General features: G+C 52.9%; 1 protein-coding gene across 1 annotated transcript in view; it reads right to left on the bottom strand.

Annotated features, from left to right (window-relative positions):
• Window positions 1–405: 405 nt before the first annotated feature.
• Rrp1b (ribosomal RNA processing 1B) overlaps window positions 406–15118 on the bottom strand; it is a 23682-nt gene continuing 8969 nt past the window's right edge. Inside the window, exons 3-16 of the mRNA XM_005375782.2 lie at window positions 14685–14742; window positions 13552–13637; window positions 12980–13041; window positions 12480–12609; window positions 11353–11417; window positions 10778–10956; window positions 9026–9120; window positions 8113–8210; window positions 6206–6225; window positions 5019–5258; window positions 3680–4323; window positions 2007–2156; window positions 1286–1349; window positions 406–665 (exon numbers count right to left, since the gene is read on the bottom strand). Coding sequence (XP_005375839.1) covers window positions 472–665; window positions 1286–1349; window positions 2007–2156; window positions 3680–4323; window positions 5019–5258; window positions 6206–6225; window positions 8113–8210; window positions 9026–9120; window positions 10778–10956; window positions 11353–11417; window positions 12480–12609; window positions 12980–13041; window positions 13552–13637; window positions 14685–14742 — 2085 coding nt within the window. The 3' untranslated portion in view covers window positions 406–471. The remainder of the gene's footprint in view (window positions 666–1285; window positions 1350–2006; window positions 2157–3679; window positions 4324–5018; window positions 5259–6205; window positions 6226–8112; window positions 8211–9025; window positions 9121–10777; window positions 10957–11352; window positions 11418–12479; window positions 12610–12979; window positions 13042–13551; window positions 13638–14684; window positions 14743–15118) is intronic.

Below are 15118 nucleotides of genomic sequence, written 5' to 3' on the forward strand. Positions count from 1 at the left end.
TGAGGACAGAGCTGCTGCCGCTGAGAACAGGCAGAAAGACACGGGGCTGCTAGCTGGTTCGAGTCCTTGCTGTCAGAAAGCCGCCCAGAGGCCCCAGGGCCAGGAACCAGGCCCGCTCGCTCTCAAGAGGAAACAGACTCCAGGCTCCGAGCTCACCCCGCTCTGGCGCGGCGCGGCGCAGCTCTGCCTGAAGGGCGTCGCCAGGCTTCACGCATGGCTTTGGTTTCTGCACGGCAGCCAAGGCTGAGGTGCCCAAGGTGGAGTCGTGGGAGCTCACGAGTGCTTGCAGCAAAAGGAACGGTGGAGGCCCCCACCCCACAGCATGGACGGGACAGTGGCCGGGCCACCGCGCTTAGCACCTCAAGCTCTTATCCATGGGCGTCTACACAACAATAAAAAGCCGAGTTTTGAAAGTGATAATTTATAGAATATTCTGTATAAAAGAAGTCTGTAAAAAGCGGCTCTGTGCGCTCAGAAGAAGTCCATGGCGCTCGGCCTTCTCCTGGGAGTGGCGGCCAGCGGCGTCCTGGTCCCCAGGGCCGTGCTGGTGGGTGAGCTGGCAGGCGTCTTCAGCACCCCGTGGAGGGGCCTCTGCTCGGGGTTGAAGGCCACGCGGGAGGGGCCGGTGGGGCTGACCAGGAGGCTCTTGTCTGTCTTCTTGAACTCTGTCTCAAGGGAGAGGAAGGCCCTGGTAACTCGGTGACAGCTGTCCCTTCACAGCCTGCACGCCCCGGGGAGGAAGGAGCGAGGCTACTGCCGGTACGGGGGACACGCCAAGGGCACCGGACAGCAGGGCCCTTGGGCCAGGGGTCTGCGATGGGCCGGGCTGCCTGGGAGAGCTGCTCACTGACCCTCCACGCACCTGTTCACTAGACACGTGTGTGTGCTGTCCCTCAGACACTCCTGCCCCCAGAGCCAGGTCTCTAAACGCATTAGAAACTTTTATAAACAAACCCACGGACTGCTGTGAGAGCAGAAGGTGGGGGCGCCCCTCCTCTCCCTGCTCCTTGAAGGACAGGCGCTCCTGAATTTTAGCACAGGCAGACAGAGCGGGGGACCAGGATGTGCCCACACAGCCCCATGAGACGCTTGATGCCGTGTGGAGGTGTCTGGGCACCTGGCTTCTGACCCTGTGTCTTACCAGGTGACCTTGGAGGACCTACATTCTCGGGCCCCCAGCAGAGGCAGGCCTGGCTCCGGCACCAGCCAGGAGCAGAGGCGTCTCGACCTCAGCCCGCCCTTGCTGCGCACATCGTGGGGGATCCCCGAAGCGCACACAACTCACCTGCCGTCATGTTCCTGTTCAGCCCAAAGGTGACTTTCTTGGAGCTGGGCGGGGTCTTGTTCAGCTACAGGAGCAAAATTAACAGTAGCAGCAGGAGTAACACATTGTGACTAAAAGGGGCTCTGTCTCCCTAAGATTTTCCAAGGGTCCGCCGGGGAGGGAAGGCCCCGAAGGACCTGGGTTTACTGCCCCAAACTCACCCACAGGTGCGAAGGGACAAGACAGATTCTGTCATCTAAAACCCTCCACCCTCAGGGTCCGTCAGAACCTTGCTACCAGACTTCCCAGCCTGTGGCACACATTCTGTCATCCCAGCACGCTGGGAGGCTGAGGCAGGAGGATGGAAGGTTCCAGCCCCACCTGGACAACTTAATGACTCAGGGAGACGCTGTCTCAAAATAAAAAAAGGGCGGGGGAGGTGGCTCAAAGCAAAAGAAAAATTACTTTTGTTCCCACTCAAAACATTCTTTGGAGCTGAGCCTGTGGCACTGTGAAGCGCTGCCTCCGATTTCCCCTGCAAGGCTGTCTGTGTGGCTCCCTTGTGTCACCCTCTTCTGCATCAACACGACACCACCACGTTCAGGAGGAGCTGGCTCTGCAAGCCCCAGGCCCATCCTGTGAGGCGCAGGTATGACCACCGCGCCCAGGAATGGAGGAGCTACCAGGAGGAGGGCGCGGCTCCAGGCTGTGCCCCATGGGTGGGGTGCTGCGGAGGACGCACCTGGGCAGCAGCACCCGGAGGGCGGGCGGCAGAGGTGCTCTTTGATTTTCTAAAGAACAGGGGCTTCGGTAAGACAGGGGTGTTGAACTTCACAAAGTCATTCTCCGTCCTCAGTGGTTTCTTCAGAGGGGTGAGGGTTCTGCTGCTTCCCTGTTTGAAGAGCAAGAAGCCAAGACAAGGTGGGTCAGACAGGCACGGTGGCGCACGCCTGTAATCCCAGCACTCGGAAGGCTGAGGCAGGAAGGATCAATGTGAGTTCAAGGTCAGCCTGAGCTACAAAGTAAGTTTAAGGCCTGAACTGCACAGTGAGACACTGTCTCAAAAGAACAGCAGCAGCAAAAAGAGGAGGGGTCATGCCATATACACCGGAAGTGACATCAGGTCAGTGGGGCAGGGCCCCCAAGGACACCCCCACCCAGCCTCCGTCCGGAGCTGCTGTTTCCTGTCTGGGTTTGCCCAGAGCCCTGCCCTAAGCACATGCAGACTCCACACACGATGGCTGCCACTCCGCCCGCCCAGCTGATGGCACAAACACCTCCTTGGCAATAAAAATCCCCTTTTATTGTCTTCACCTTCAAGCTTAGGCACTGTACTGTCCATATTTTTGCCTTTTAAAGTCCATCAGTTAAATAATTCAGCTTGTAAAGTGTGATGAGCCAGGCATGGTGGTGCCTGCCTATCGTCCCAGCACTCGGGAGGCTGAGGCTAGAGGATCACTGTGAGCTCAAGGGCAGCATAGGCAACCCCTAAGCAGGCTGGGCCCTGCTTATGCAACAGCAGGTGTCCGGGAAGCTGGGTGCGGGGGGCCATCGAGGTGGTTCCAGCAATTCTGCAATCTCCTGGCCGCCCTCTGCAGCCCCAGAAGTCCTCCTGTGCACCTCCGCCAGCAGACACTGGCAACACACTGGTTCCACTGGGACAGGAAACCTCCCTGGGGCGACCACGCTGGTTGCTGAGGGCCAGAGCAACAAGAGGCAGCACAAGGGGTGACACCCTCGGTCGGGGGTCTGGGCTGGAGATGCCTGAGGCCAGCTCTGCGCTCTGCTCGCGCTTGCAGAGGTCGTCCTGTCGCTTAATGCACTCGCCGGGCCACAGTGGGACGGCCCTACGTCACGGCCACTGCCTAACAGGGTGGGGACGCTAGTGCTGAGCAAGGGGCAGCAGGCCTTTCTGCAAGGGCCAGGAAGAAGTATTTCCTTCCAGCTTCGTGGGCGCTAAGGTCTGTCACCCTGCTCTACTCTGCCACCATGGACGGACGGTGTGGACACAGATAGAGGGGCTGTCCCCCGAACTCCCGAGAGCTAGGGCGGGGCCGGGGGTCGGGTCAGGAGCCCGGGTCCTGCTTTCTCTCACCACAGACATGCACGCTGTGAGCAGTCTGGGCGTCCTCTGTGCCAGGAAGGCCACATGGGCCAGGCGGATGAAGACAAGGCCAGTGTGCGACGGAGGCCCCTGCCTGCCTAGGCAGAGGTGACCTCCAGCCCCACGCATACGTTCCCGACCTCTTAAGTGTGTGGCCACCGAGACGGGCACCTGCCATGTACCACGGCGTTTTCTACCTGCTGCCTGTCCAGGTCTGTCCTCAGCCTCCTTCCTCCCCTAGAGCAGCAGTGGCCCAAAGACATGCCTGTCCACAAGCCTCAGCTCACCTACCTAGGTCCCGCCCGCCTTACCGTAGCCTGGAACTGCCTGACCGTGGACCTCAGGACACCGTTGTTCTCCACCAAGTTCAACACCTCCTTCATCTTCTTCCTCTTCTTTGACACTGCTGTCTTCTGTCTGGACAGGGGGCAGAGGTCGTGGCTCCCCGGCTCCGCCTTCTTGTGCGGAGGCCTCCGGCACTGGGGTAGGGTGGCCTGGCCATCGTTTCCTTCCTTCTGTGCTTGAGGACAAGCCAGTGTGGACAGTCCACTGCCGTTGACCCGAAGAGCCCCAAGTTTTCGCTTTCTTTTGGGGGCCTGGGCTCCGTCTGCTGGGGAAGCTTGGGCGGCAGCGGCTGGAGGAAGCCCACTGTCCTTGGGTGCCAACACTGCGGGTTCCCAGGTCTCCCCCTGTGCCCTCAGGCTCCTCTTCCTCTGCCGCTTCCTCTTATTGTGCCCGGCAGCAGTGCAGGCCAGCTCCAAGCCACCCTTGTCCCCACAGCTGGGGGCAGCCTCGACAGCCCCAGCCTCGCCGTTCCGGATCTGTTCCGGGGAGGTGGCCGTGTCGCTGGGGCTGCAGGTTTCAGGCTGGACATGGCTCTTCTTTCTCTTTCTCCTTTTTCTCTTCTGAAGGCTGCCTTCACTGTCCTTGTCCTCAGCAAGACCGGCTCTGTCTCCTACAAAGACACACAGAACAGTAAGCGAGCTCCCAGCTCTGCGGGAGTCTTGCTCCGATTCTGAGACAGCTGATAAGCAACCACAGTTCGGGGATTGTTTTGGGTGATACTGCGCAGGCTCACAGCTGAGCTGGATCCCTAGCCCCTTGGTTTTGTGGCTTTTACTACCAGCAAAGTTCTGACCTCCTCAGTGTGCTGGGCGCACCCCCTAGCACCTGTTTCTTCCCTGTGACTGTGACTGGGTGCCTCGCCGGGTGCCAGGTTTCCAAAAACTTTCAGGCCAGAAGGTCAAAGCCGTAGATCCAGGGCAGGAATGAAACCTTTGCCAGGAGGCCGGGTGAAGGTCAGTGACAGAGCGCTTTGGGTTAGCATTTGCAAGGCTGTGGCTTTGAGGCCCAGCACCGGAAAACACCAGAAAACAAAACCAAAGCCCAGGAAAAAAACCCAAACCAACAGCACAGCAAACTGTCTCCAAGGGCAGCACGTGCTGTCTCCAGTAAGACACCACTGGATGAGGAAGCTGGAATTACGGCTCCACAGAAAACTCAGGAGACAAAATTCTTCACTTTTCTGCTGCTGAAAATGGAAACTGCTCCTCCAGTGACTCATGAGGACCCGCGCTTACCTTGGCGGCACGCACGGCTATGCGCACTGTGCCTTCTTCCCAGCCCCCGCCTGGAAGCCCCGCAGCTCACCTCCCTCCATCTCCAGCTCAGCTGGCCTGGAAGGTTTCTTTCTTTTTTTCTTCTTTCTTCTTTGGCTGAGGGCATGGTCATTTTCATCTGCAGAAACCTCCTCGGGGAAACCGAGTGCAGAGGCACCACTTTCGAGGGCCAGCGCGACGCTGTCGGCTCCGCCTGTGTCTAGGAGCCGGGCTCTCCGGGAGCTTTGCGGGTGAGTTTCACCCTCGCTGTCCTCCACCCCAGAGCAAGACGCTGGTGACGGAGAATGACACACTTTAAAAAACTGTGGGTTTCTCAAGCAAGGCGCAGGTTACAAATTGCAGGGGATCCCTCCACAGCTCAGCCCTGGCTCTGTGATACTCTCCCCAACTGCAAGTGCCCAGCAAGGGGCAGAGGACGGGACTGTCAATTTGTGCGGATGTCATTGAGCTTAGCAGCTTGCTATTTTTTATGTGTGTGGACTGGGAATTGAACTCAGGGCCTTCACAATGGGCTCCGCCCTCAGCCCTTTTATTTTTGAGACAAAGTCTTGCTAAATTGTCCAAATTTAGTGTAAACTTATGATCCTCCCACCTCAGCCTATCTGAGCACTGCGATTATAGGTGTGTGGCACCACACGCAGTTCATTTGATCCTTTATGAAGAAGAAAAATCTGATCTCTAAGTTCTTTTCATTTGTTTTTGTGATCAGCTTTTCCTGGGAGACAGGCTGCTGTAAGCACATGCCGGCACTCCTAGCACTCTGAGAGGCTGAGGCCCAGCCTGGGCAACTCAGCAAGACCCCACTTCAAAATGAGAAAAAAGCAAAGGGCTAGGGATGTAGCTCAGTGGAAAGTTCCTGGGTTTGACTCCTCAGCACCACGCGTATGTAAGCACAGAGTAATCTTCCTGGCCCAGTAAAAATTTACCCAGTTTAAAGAACAACGAACACCGAAACAAAACACTGCACGACCCCACATGAGAACGTGCAGCCTGGCCCCGGCCGCAGCATGGACAGGGTGCCTAGGACGGAGAGTGCGTAGGCAGTGCAGGCCCCACACTCGGACACTTCCCGCAGCCTCTGGCTCACACTGCACCAGGGCGAGTGCCGGTCAGGCTCTCATCCTTGTCAGCGAGTGACCTTCAACCCCGTTTCTCAACATCTGACAGAGCTGCTCTTGGTGGGGTACACATTATGAATGACAATCCGATTCTCCTCACCTTCAGAGAGGTCCTGGAACCTGAAAAAGAAAACAGCGCAGGAGTCCACTGAGCAACCCCCTTTCTGTCTTCTAGATGCGTGGTGCTAGGGGTCGGGGCCAGGGCCTAGAGCACGCTGGGGCGGCGCTCTACCAGTGAGCTGCACCCTCCCTGCACTGTGCTTTGACATCAGCCCACCTGAATGTCAGCTCACTTCCTTCTCCTCCAGTTGGGAAAACCAGAGTGCTCCCCCGGGAGGTGGGGCGTCTCCCAGGGGAGCCCAGGAGGAAACCGCTCCATCACTACCCACAGGGAGCTTCACCAGCCTTGTTGGCACATGAAGTAAAGCTACAGAGAAACTCAATGTTTTCCTCCCTTGTTTCTGAAGGCAGCAAGAGTTTAGACCATGCTGAGATATGCTGGTATGCTCTCCACCAACTCCAGCAGGAAGGGCGAGGAGCCGTGCGGGATGCAGAGGCACGCACAGGCTGGACGATGGCGAGGGAAGGCAGCTGGGTCCAGCACAGACAGCGGTCACCCCTGCCTGCTACTGCCCTCCCCCAGGCCTCCGCGAGCCAGCAATAAAACAGGGAAAGCAGCTGGGCGCAGGGGCTCACGCCTGTAATCCTACTGATCTGGGAGGCTGAGGCAGGAGGATCACAAGTTTGAGCCCAGCGTGGACAAATTATCAAGACCCTGTCTCAAAATAAAAAATAAAGAAGGGCTGGGGATGTAGCTCAGTGAGAAAGCCAGGGGTTCAACCCCCAGGACCCTCCCCAACACACACACACACACATACACACACACACAGAGAAAGCTAGAGAAGCTACCTTTTGGAGGTTTTCTTAACCTGAATGACCCATGGCAGTGCCCATACAGAGTGATAAGACAGCAGCACTCACCATCAGTCATAGTACGCCCTGGGGCTTGCGTGAATCCCACGTCACCGAGGCACTGCAGTCGGCAACATGTGCACTGACTACTGAACTAACTGACCCTCGGCACAACTCAGTACTGAGAGGCAAGGGCCTGGGGAAGGTGACCGAGGACGCCTGCACAGCAGACTGGCACCACCACCCCTTGACCTGTTACTTGTGGCGGTCGTGGGATTCTTCTCACATGATATAAAGCAGCTGAGACGAACACAGCAGCATTTGCATAGAACTAGAGGGGCAGCCGAAGCTGTTCTCATGAAACCTTCCATTTATGTACATGTTACACTGCTATGAAGGAGGCACTGAATGCTGGTGAGACTGTGAACTAGTACAACCACTACGGAAATCAGCACGCAGTCCTCCAAAAACTAAAACTAGAAATTCCCTACCACCCAGCCACTCCCCTTCCAGGTCTCTTCTCGAGAGTTAGAGACCTCATGTTATACTGCCCCACGCACACCCATGTTCACAGCAAAACGGCTCACCACAGCTAAGCTTGGATGTGGCCCATGTGTCTATCAGCAGATGAAGGGAAAGAGAAAGTGCGGCATTCACACACCATGCGCGCTACTCCGCCACAAAAGGCCCAGCTCGAGTCATCTGTAGGAGATGGATCACCTTGTGGCCACACTGCTAAATGAACTAACCCAGACACAGGAGATTAAACGTCGCATGGTTTCTTTTCTATGCGAAACCAAAAGTATCAATAAATTAAAGAACAAAATAAAAGACAGCAAGAAACAGGGAGACAGATCTTTTGCAAATGAGGACCAAGAGATGGAAGGGTGGAGGAAATGAAAACAGATGAAGCCGAGTTGAGCACACACACCAACTCCCCAGGAGGAACGCGATCGTTACGGACCGCAAACCTGGACTCCCAGAAATAAATATATGTATTCTTAAAAGCAATGAAGAAAAAAGACAAAAAGGTAAGCAGAGAGCTGGGCCCACACCAGGATATAATCAGAGGAACCCTTCCACCCAGCCACTTACTTCCTGATTAGCTTGCAGAGGCGTTTCCGGTTGAAGGGAGGGATGTTTTTCCTGCTGGTTACTTCTAGGAGTCGGTCAGCAACGGCCTTATAGTCAAACTACGAAGAACAGAAACACAGCATAAGCTGGTGCTACACAGCACTGCCTGGCGTGGAGGCATGACCCTTAGTATAAACAGACCCTCTGTGCTGGGAGCAGGCTCCGCCACCGGGTTGCTCTTTTCAGTTCTGACATAATACATGCAACAAAATTTGCCTACATGTGTTTCTTTTTAGAAATCTAGATTTCCAATCTGTATTTGGTAACAAAGGAAACTTGGTTATTTGAAAAGTGCTGCTGTATAAAATGTAACAGATCTCGGCAACTCAAAATTCAGGCTTTCTTTGTTTTTTTTGTACCGGGAATTGAACTCAGGATCTTCCGCTTGCCAGGCAGGCGCTTACGCCGCTGAGCTATATCCCTGGCCCTTAGCAACTCAAAATTCAAAGACTCAAGGTTTTTCAAATTCTATCCCATTCAAACTTGTCTCCAGTAAATAAGCTGTTTTTTCTTTTCTTTCCTTGTCGCTTCTTGCAGTGCCAGGGGTCAAACCCAGGGCCTTTCCACTAAGCTATATACCCTCAACCCTTTTTTACTTTTTGAGACAAGGCCTCAGTAAATTGCTGAGTTGCCCAGGATGGGCTGGAACTTGCAATCCTCCTGCCTCAGCCTCCCAGAATACTGGGATCACAGGCATGTGCCACCATGCCTAGTCTCCAATGAGCTCATTCTAAGGAAGGTGACATCAGTGACAAAACGGATTATAAGGACTTATACCTCAGGCTCTGCAGCTTATCAGCTCTGACCCTAATTCTCCAGCCAGCTGCCCCCCCCATGTAAATCTCTATTCTATAAACAGCAACAGCCGCCCCACCTGGAGAAGCAGCCCCATGTCCGCGAGGGTTCCACAGTCATGTCCTTCTCTGTCACCACGGATCCCATCTCTCCTGGAGTGGCACTTGCCCGGTACTGTCAAAACACACCCAAAGACGAAATCCTTGACATGGGAAGTACACAGCCAGGCCCACCTCCCCACAGGTCGTGTCTACCTAGGGGCCTTTCAATGACAAAAGAAATTTCTTCAAAGGGAGAAACCCTGCCCTGCACTCACAACCCCCTAAAGACACTCTGGTCATTCGGCCCCCAGGAACGAGGGTTCCTCTGGGAGAAGACATATGCTGTGCTTTTGCTATCACAGTTATGCGGGAGACAGAGCCACAAAAGCCCCTGGCACTCCTTACCACACACTCTGTCCTTCAGCCTAAGTCCAGGGACTTCAGCCAGTGGACCAGGGCTGAGCCACTCCAGAGCGCGTGGAGGGCAGGCGCTTGGGGGACGGCCGCCGGAGCCAGCGAGCTCAGGACCACGGTGAAACCTGCTCCGCGGGCTGAGCAGCCCTTACTAGAAAAACTTGGGACCAGAAGTGGTTTGGGTTTAAGAACTCTTGGGATTTAAAAAAAAAAAAAGAAAGAAAAAGAAAGAACTCGGGATTTTAGATATCTGCAGATTTTACAGTTGAGCATCCCTTATCCAAAAATGGAAAACGTTTCAAAACCCAGAACTTTATGGGTATTGTGTCGGCACAATGCCTAACTCCTGGCAGTGCACTAACTTCTCACAAGGCTGCCAGGAAGCACCCATAATTCTGTCACAAAAGCATTTTGGTCTATCATTCCAAATTACTTTTTAAAGAATTTTAATTTCACTGTTTTGAGACAAAGTCTTGCCGTGTAGCCCAGGCTGGCCTCCAACTAGCAATCCTCCTGCTTCAGCCATGCGCTACGATTAACCACATGCCACCAGGCTCTGTTTTCTTCTGGATTTTTAAAGGTACAGGTAAGTATTGGTCTCCTTCTACTCACTGTTTTGTGTCTTGCTTTTAAAAAAAAGTTACTGGATTGCCAGGGGCCATTAGTTTTTGGGAACTGCTTCTCAGTGAATAGAAAGTATTTCAGAAGGTGAATTCTGACCTGACACTTCGCTTTGGGGCACAGAGATGCCACAAGCCACCAGGACAGAAAGCAGCACTGGGAACTGCATCCGCCCATGCAGGAGTTTAAACATCCGAGAGAGAACCTTCGGGAAGCCAGGAGTTGGGGAAGGAGAGCGGAGAAGCAAGCTCGTGCTCCCGACGACTGCACAGCGGTCTCCTGCGCAGGAGGCTCTTCCAGGTGCACGCAGAGCAAGGGTCCACACACACCGAGCACAGTGCAACCCCAGTACAACAGCACCAAGAGCAAAACCCTCGCAGGGTGCTGCTGTGTCATCCCAGGAGACACAATGTGTGTGACTTCACATGCCGGGGTCTCAGGTCCCCTCAGCACCCCCAACAGGCACCCCATTTCCATTCTCTGGAGTCCCGGGCAGAGCCCCTTCTATGCACCAACTCCAGGGTACGCTCAGTGTTTGCTTGATGAGAATTTACGAAAGGAAACAAAAAACCAAAGCAGAAAGACAGAGACAAGAGCCAGGTATGGTGGTGCACACCTATACGGCCAGTTACTTGGGAGGCTGAGGCAGGAGGATTCAAAGTTCAAGGATATCCTGGACAACCTAGGGAGGTGGAGTCTCAAAATAAAAACAATAGACAAACAAACAACAAAAACACTGAAAGGAATTGTCTCACCTGACCTCTTCCCCACTGCCTTTTTGCACAGTGTCTCATTTCCAGGAATCTCTTCTCCAGAGAGGTCGTCGTCCACCCCATTCGTTTTCTGTTCCTCCACTGTCTCTTCAAGTGCCAAGGAAGACTGATCTGCGATGACTTCAAAAACACCCCGAGCTATTGTCTGCATCAGGGTGTGGCTGGCGGGTAGAAGCACAGGACGAGAATGAGGTCACAGTGATGGTCTGGACCCCTCTGAAGGAGCACAGGGGGACAAGCAGCACAGGGGGCACTGCAGCTGTGACTGTGGTGGGCCCAGTACGAGGGCATCACCAGGCTGGTGGGCACATGCAGCCCTAATGTGACACGTGCATGGGATCAACCGCAGTCGCTAGGAGCCCCAAGTGCTGTGCATGGAAGCCGCGGGTGTGAGGCAGGCAGCGCTCTGGGAGCGGGAGGCCAAATGGAGGCTCCACCCTTCAAAGGTCTCGCCACTGGGAACCAAAGCACGGAGTCTCCACTCGGGGCAGCCACCCGCCGCCCGGCCCTGTCTCTCACAGACCCCTGAAGATCAACCCCGCAGTGAAAACACCTACTCCTTAGTCTTGGCAGCAATCCTGCAGAACGGGTCAATAAACTTGAGGTTCTGATCTGCCAACAGCTGTAAATGTAGATAGCAAACAATTAGGAAAACAAAATCCTTCTCCTTCCTCACACCTTGTAAGGGAACAATGTGCATTTCTCCTAGGAGGAACCAGACACAGACGTGCCTCTCACACAGACCTGAGCGCACGTCCTCTGAGCTGCCGGGGGCTGGGCCACCCTTCCCCACCAGGCATCTCAGCCCAGCGACCCCGAGGACGGACAGCCCAGTACACATACTAGGAAAGCATCCTGCCCCCCAGCCAGGCCTCAGCCTGTGGCACGGCACACATGCGCTCTTCCGGGTGGTATCTCCAGTGTGACACGGAGGCATTCTGGTTTTAACACAGTATAACATTTCAATTAAAAAAAAGAGTTCACCACAGAGTATTTGTGAAAGAAAAAGTAAAAAGAGCTCACGTGCTAAGAATGTACTTCTCCTGGCCAGCCCTTTTCTGTGCGTGAGCATAAACAAAGACACCATTTGCATAGCCTTGCCTCCTGCTTTTTCTCGCTACTGCTCCCCAAGTCCTTAGTATATCCTGAGGGTTCTCCACATTACTTTATTGGGCTCTGTAGGTTGCATTCAATTCTGTTCTTCTTTTGAAATATTTTTTATTTAAGAGTCAGACTCTACTATGTTACCCAGTATGGCCCTGAACTCCTGGGCTCAAGCAATCACCCTGTCTCAGCCTCCTGAGGCTATAGGTATGGGTCACTGTGCCTGGCTCAGTTTTGTTTAGAAGACTATCATGTAGGTCAAGGATATAGCTCAGCTGCACAGCACCTGCCTGGGAAGTGCAAGGTTCGGAGTTAGAGTCCCAGTACCAAAAAAACAAAACAAAAAAAAAGTAGTATTAAGACTGTCATGTACATCCTTAGCGTATAAAGCTCTGTCCACACGTCCCACTAGCTGCTTAGGTCACACTCCAGGTGGGGAGTGGCTGAATTAATTTATGTGTGAATTAATTTACCTGCGTCATTGGTACTGAGTGCCCACAGGCAATGATGTTTTAGTGACAATGCCCACAGCACCTGCGGCCTCATCACACCGCGGGCAGAACATCCACCTGCTTCTTACCTCTTGCCCTCCGACTCGGGACAGTTCGTCCAGGTAAATGTCAATGAAATGGAACCTGACATCATCCGGAGACTGACTCTCGGGACACAGGAGCTCTTTCATCAGGACATCTAGGAAAAGCTGGATTCGGCTGAAGAGAAAGACACATGTGGTCTTTTAAAGACAGCACGCCAACTCCTCTCTGTTCTCCAAGACAGAACAATATTTAGTGCTTACCCTGCATGACAGGAAAACATGACTAATTACATCACTATAAAATGTTAACTTGTCATATGGGTGTAATTATTTTATGCCTCTCTACTGGAAATTAAGTCCTCTCTGGGTAAGAACACGTTTCGTAGTAGGTGCAAAAATTATCCTACAATTTTTACCCATTGTGCAAGGGATCAAAACCAGGGCCTCGGGCACTCTAGGCGAGTGTGTTCCACCACAGAGCTGCACCTCCAGTCTTTACAAGTGTTCAAGGCCATCAAGTTTAGGAACTCAAGCAGTTTCCTAACCTTTCTTGCCAGCCATTCTGCTTCAGAACTTCAAAGGACTGCCTCAGGACCAGGCGGATCAGCTAAACACAGACAAGTTTTGTTAGAGAAGAGAAAGGAAAAAAAAAGTACAGTGGTGCTGGGGATCAAAGCCAGTGTCTCACACATACTAGGAAAGCATCCTGCCCCCGAGCCAGGCCTCAGCCTGGAGAGGGATGATAACCAGCCTGGATAAGCAAATTCAATTTCCAGATCAGGGCTGCAGCAGCAATGCCTTCAGCATTCCCTCAGTGCTGTCCATGACTGCATGGCTTCCTACTGGCACATGTGCAGAAGGCTTGACACAAGCTTGCTTTTTTTCAATAGGATTGAACTCAGCACCTTCAAACTGAGCTACATCCCCAGCCCTTTTGAAAATTTTGAGACAGAGTTGCTGAGCTGCGTGAGCTGCACCCAAACTTTCGATTCTCCTGCCTCAGTCTCCCCTCCCCTCATGCAGTGCTGGGGATGGAACCCAGGGCCTTGTGCATGGTAGACAAAGGTGCTCCCTCGGAGCTGCAGCCCTGCCCTCCACGGCACCTTACTGGCCTTACCATGTAGTATTTGTCCAGGCGTAGCTTGTCTATCTCCTTCCATTCTCGATTTATTGTCTGCCAAAAGGTCTGAATGAACAGGTGTTCTGCAGAAAACAAACTAATGTCTATTCACTTGTGTCATGAATTCTTGGGCAGCTAGAACCTTTGGCCAATAACTGAACATTCAATCATTTTCCTTATTTTTACACAAGAACATAGTAACAGGAACGGGGGTGCTACCTCTCAATCAGAATGCATGTTGGGGCATTTCTATTTATCCACTGCCTTGTTCCTATTAAAATCAAGATCCCCTGACTGATCTCCTGGTCCTTTCCAACGCACCCACACCAAACATCAATCTAAAACCATTAATTTAAAAATACTATCGTGATGAAGCTTCTGCAATTCATGTAAAATCAAAGCATTTTGTTGGCTGTTAAGGGGTCATGCAGGTGAGCTATAGTACGAACTATGGTACTCTTTCATTGAATTTCTTTATTTTTACTTATTTTGAATTTACTGTCTTTTTCCACATGATTTTTAATATATGCAAACCTATCCTATACGTCACACTAGAATCTTGTTCATTCCAAGTTAGCTAAGTTAGAGACCCAAGTCACTTGGTGGCTTTGTTCTGAGTGCTAAGCAGAGCAACCCTGCTGTCCTGTCTTCCCTTGTAAGTGATCAAAGCCCATCGCAGAAATCTTCATTTTCGCCTTTGTCTTTTCTTTTTGATACAGAGGAATTACTTCACAGTTTACTACTATTGATGTCCTCTATTTTATTACTTATTGCCAGCGATGTTTCTAATCCTGGGGGAGATGCACCAGGCACCTGAGATTACTGCAAGCGCTGGTATATGAACCTATGGCCTCTGAACGTGTTAAAGTGAGGGGATTGCTGATGCTAACATTTAAATGCCCAGTGATGCTCTACAAGACACCTCCTTGCCCTCGGAGAATCGGGATCTAGCACACATTTAAAACGGAGAACAGCTCATCAGGCAACACACACACAGTATCAGCCCCAGCTAGCACTCTGGGGAGCGGAAACTCTGAAGGAAGAAGAAAGCATACTGACTCGATTTCCTGGGCAAGTCACCAGATCGATGAGCGAGGAGTGGGGAAAGCTGTGAAAATATCAGGACTTACGAGCCTCTGAGTTGTTGACCACGTGGATGAGTTGGGAAATCGTGTTTGCTAGCTCCTCCTGCAAAGGAGAAACACCAGGTTATTATGGTCGCGCTGGGACGTGGCACCCTGGCTTGCATCCTCCCCCTCCCTGCTGTGGGGAAGCCTACCCTGTTCTGGGTGCTCTGCCACTGGGGCTTTGACTCGGTATCTGGGTTTCACTGAACATGAAATTCTCAACTGCAAAGTGCTACTGTGCTCATCTGATGTGCCTCCGGGAACTGCTAAGCAGCTTGTTTGAAAATACACCTCAGGCCAGGCGTGGTGGCGCACGCCTGTAATCCCAGCACTCGAGAGGCTGATGCAGGAGAATCATTGTGAGTTCAAGACCAGCCTGGGCTACAAAGTGAGTTCAAGGCCAGCCTGAACTGCATAGCGAGACCCTGCCTAAAAAA

Source organism: Chinchilla lanigera, unplaced genomic scaffold, assembly GCF_000276665.1.
Source record: "Chinchilla lanigera isolate Chin_1 unplaced genomic scaffold, ChiLan1.0 scaffold00006, whole genome shotgun sequence".
Classification (NCBI taxonomy): Eukaryota; Metazoa; Chordata; class Mammalia; order Rodentia; family Chinchillidae; genus Chinchilla; species Chinchilla lanigera.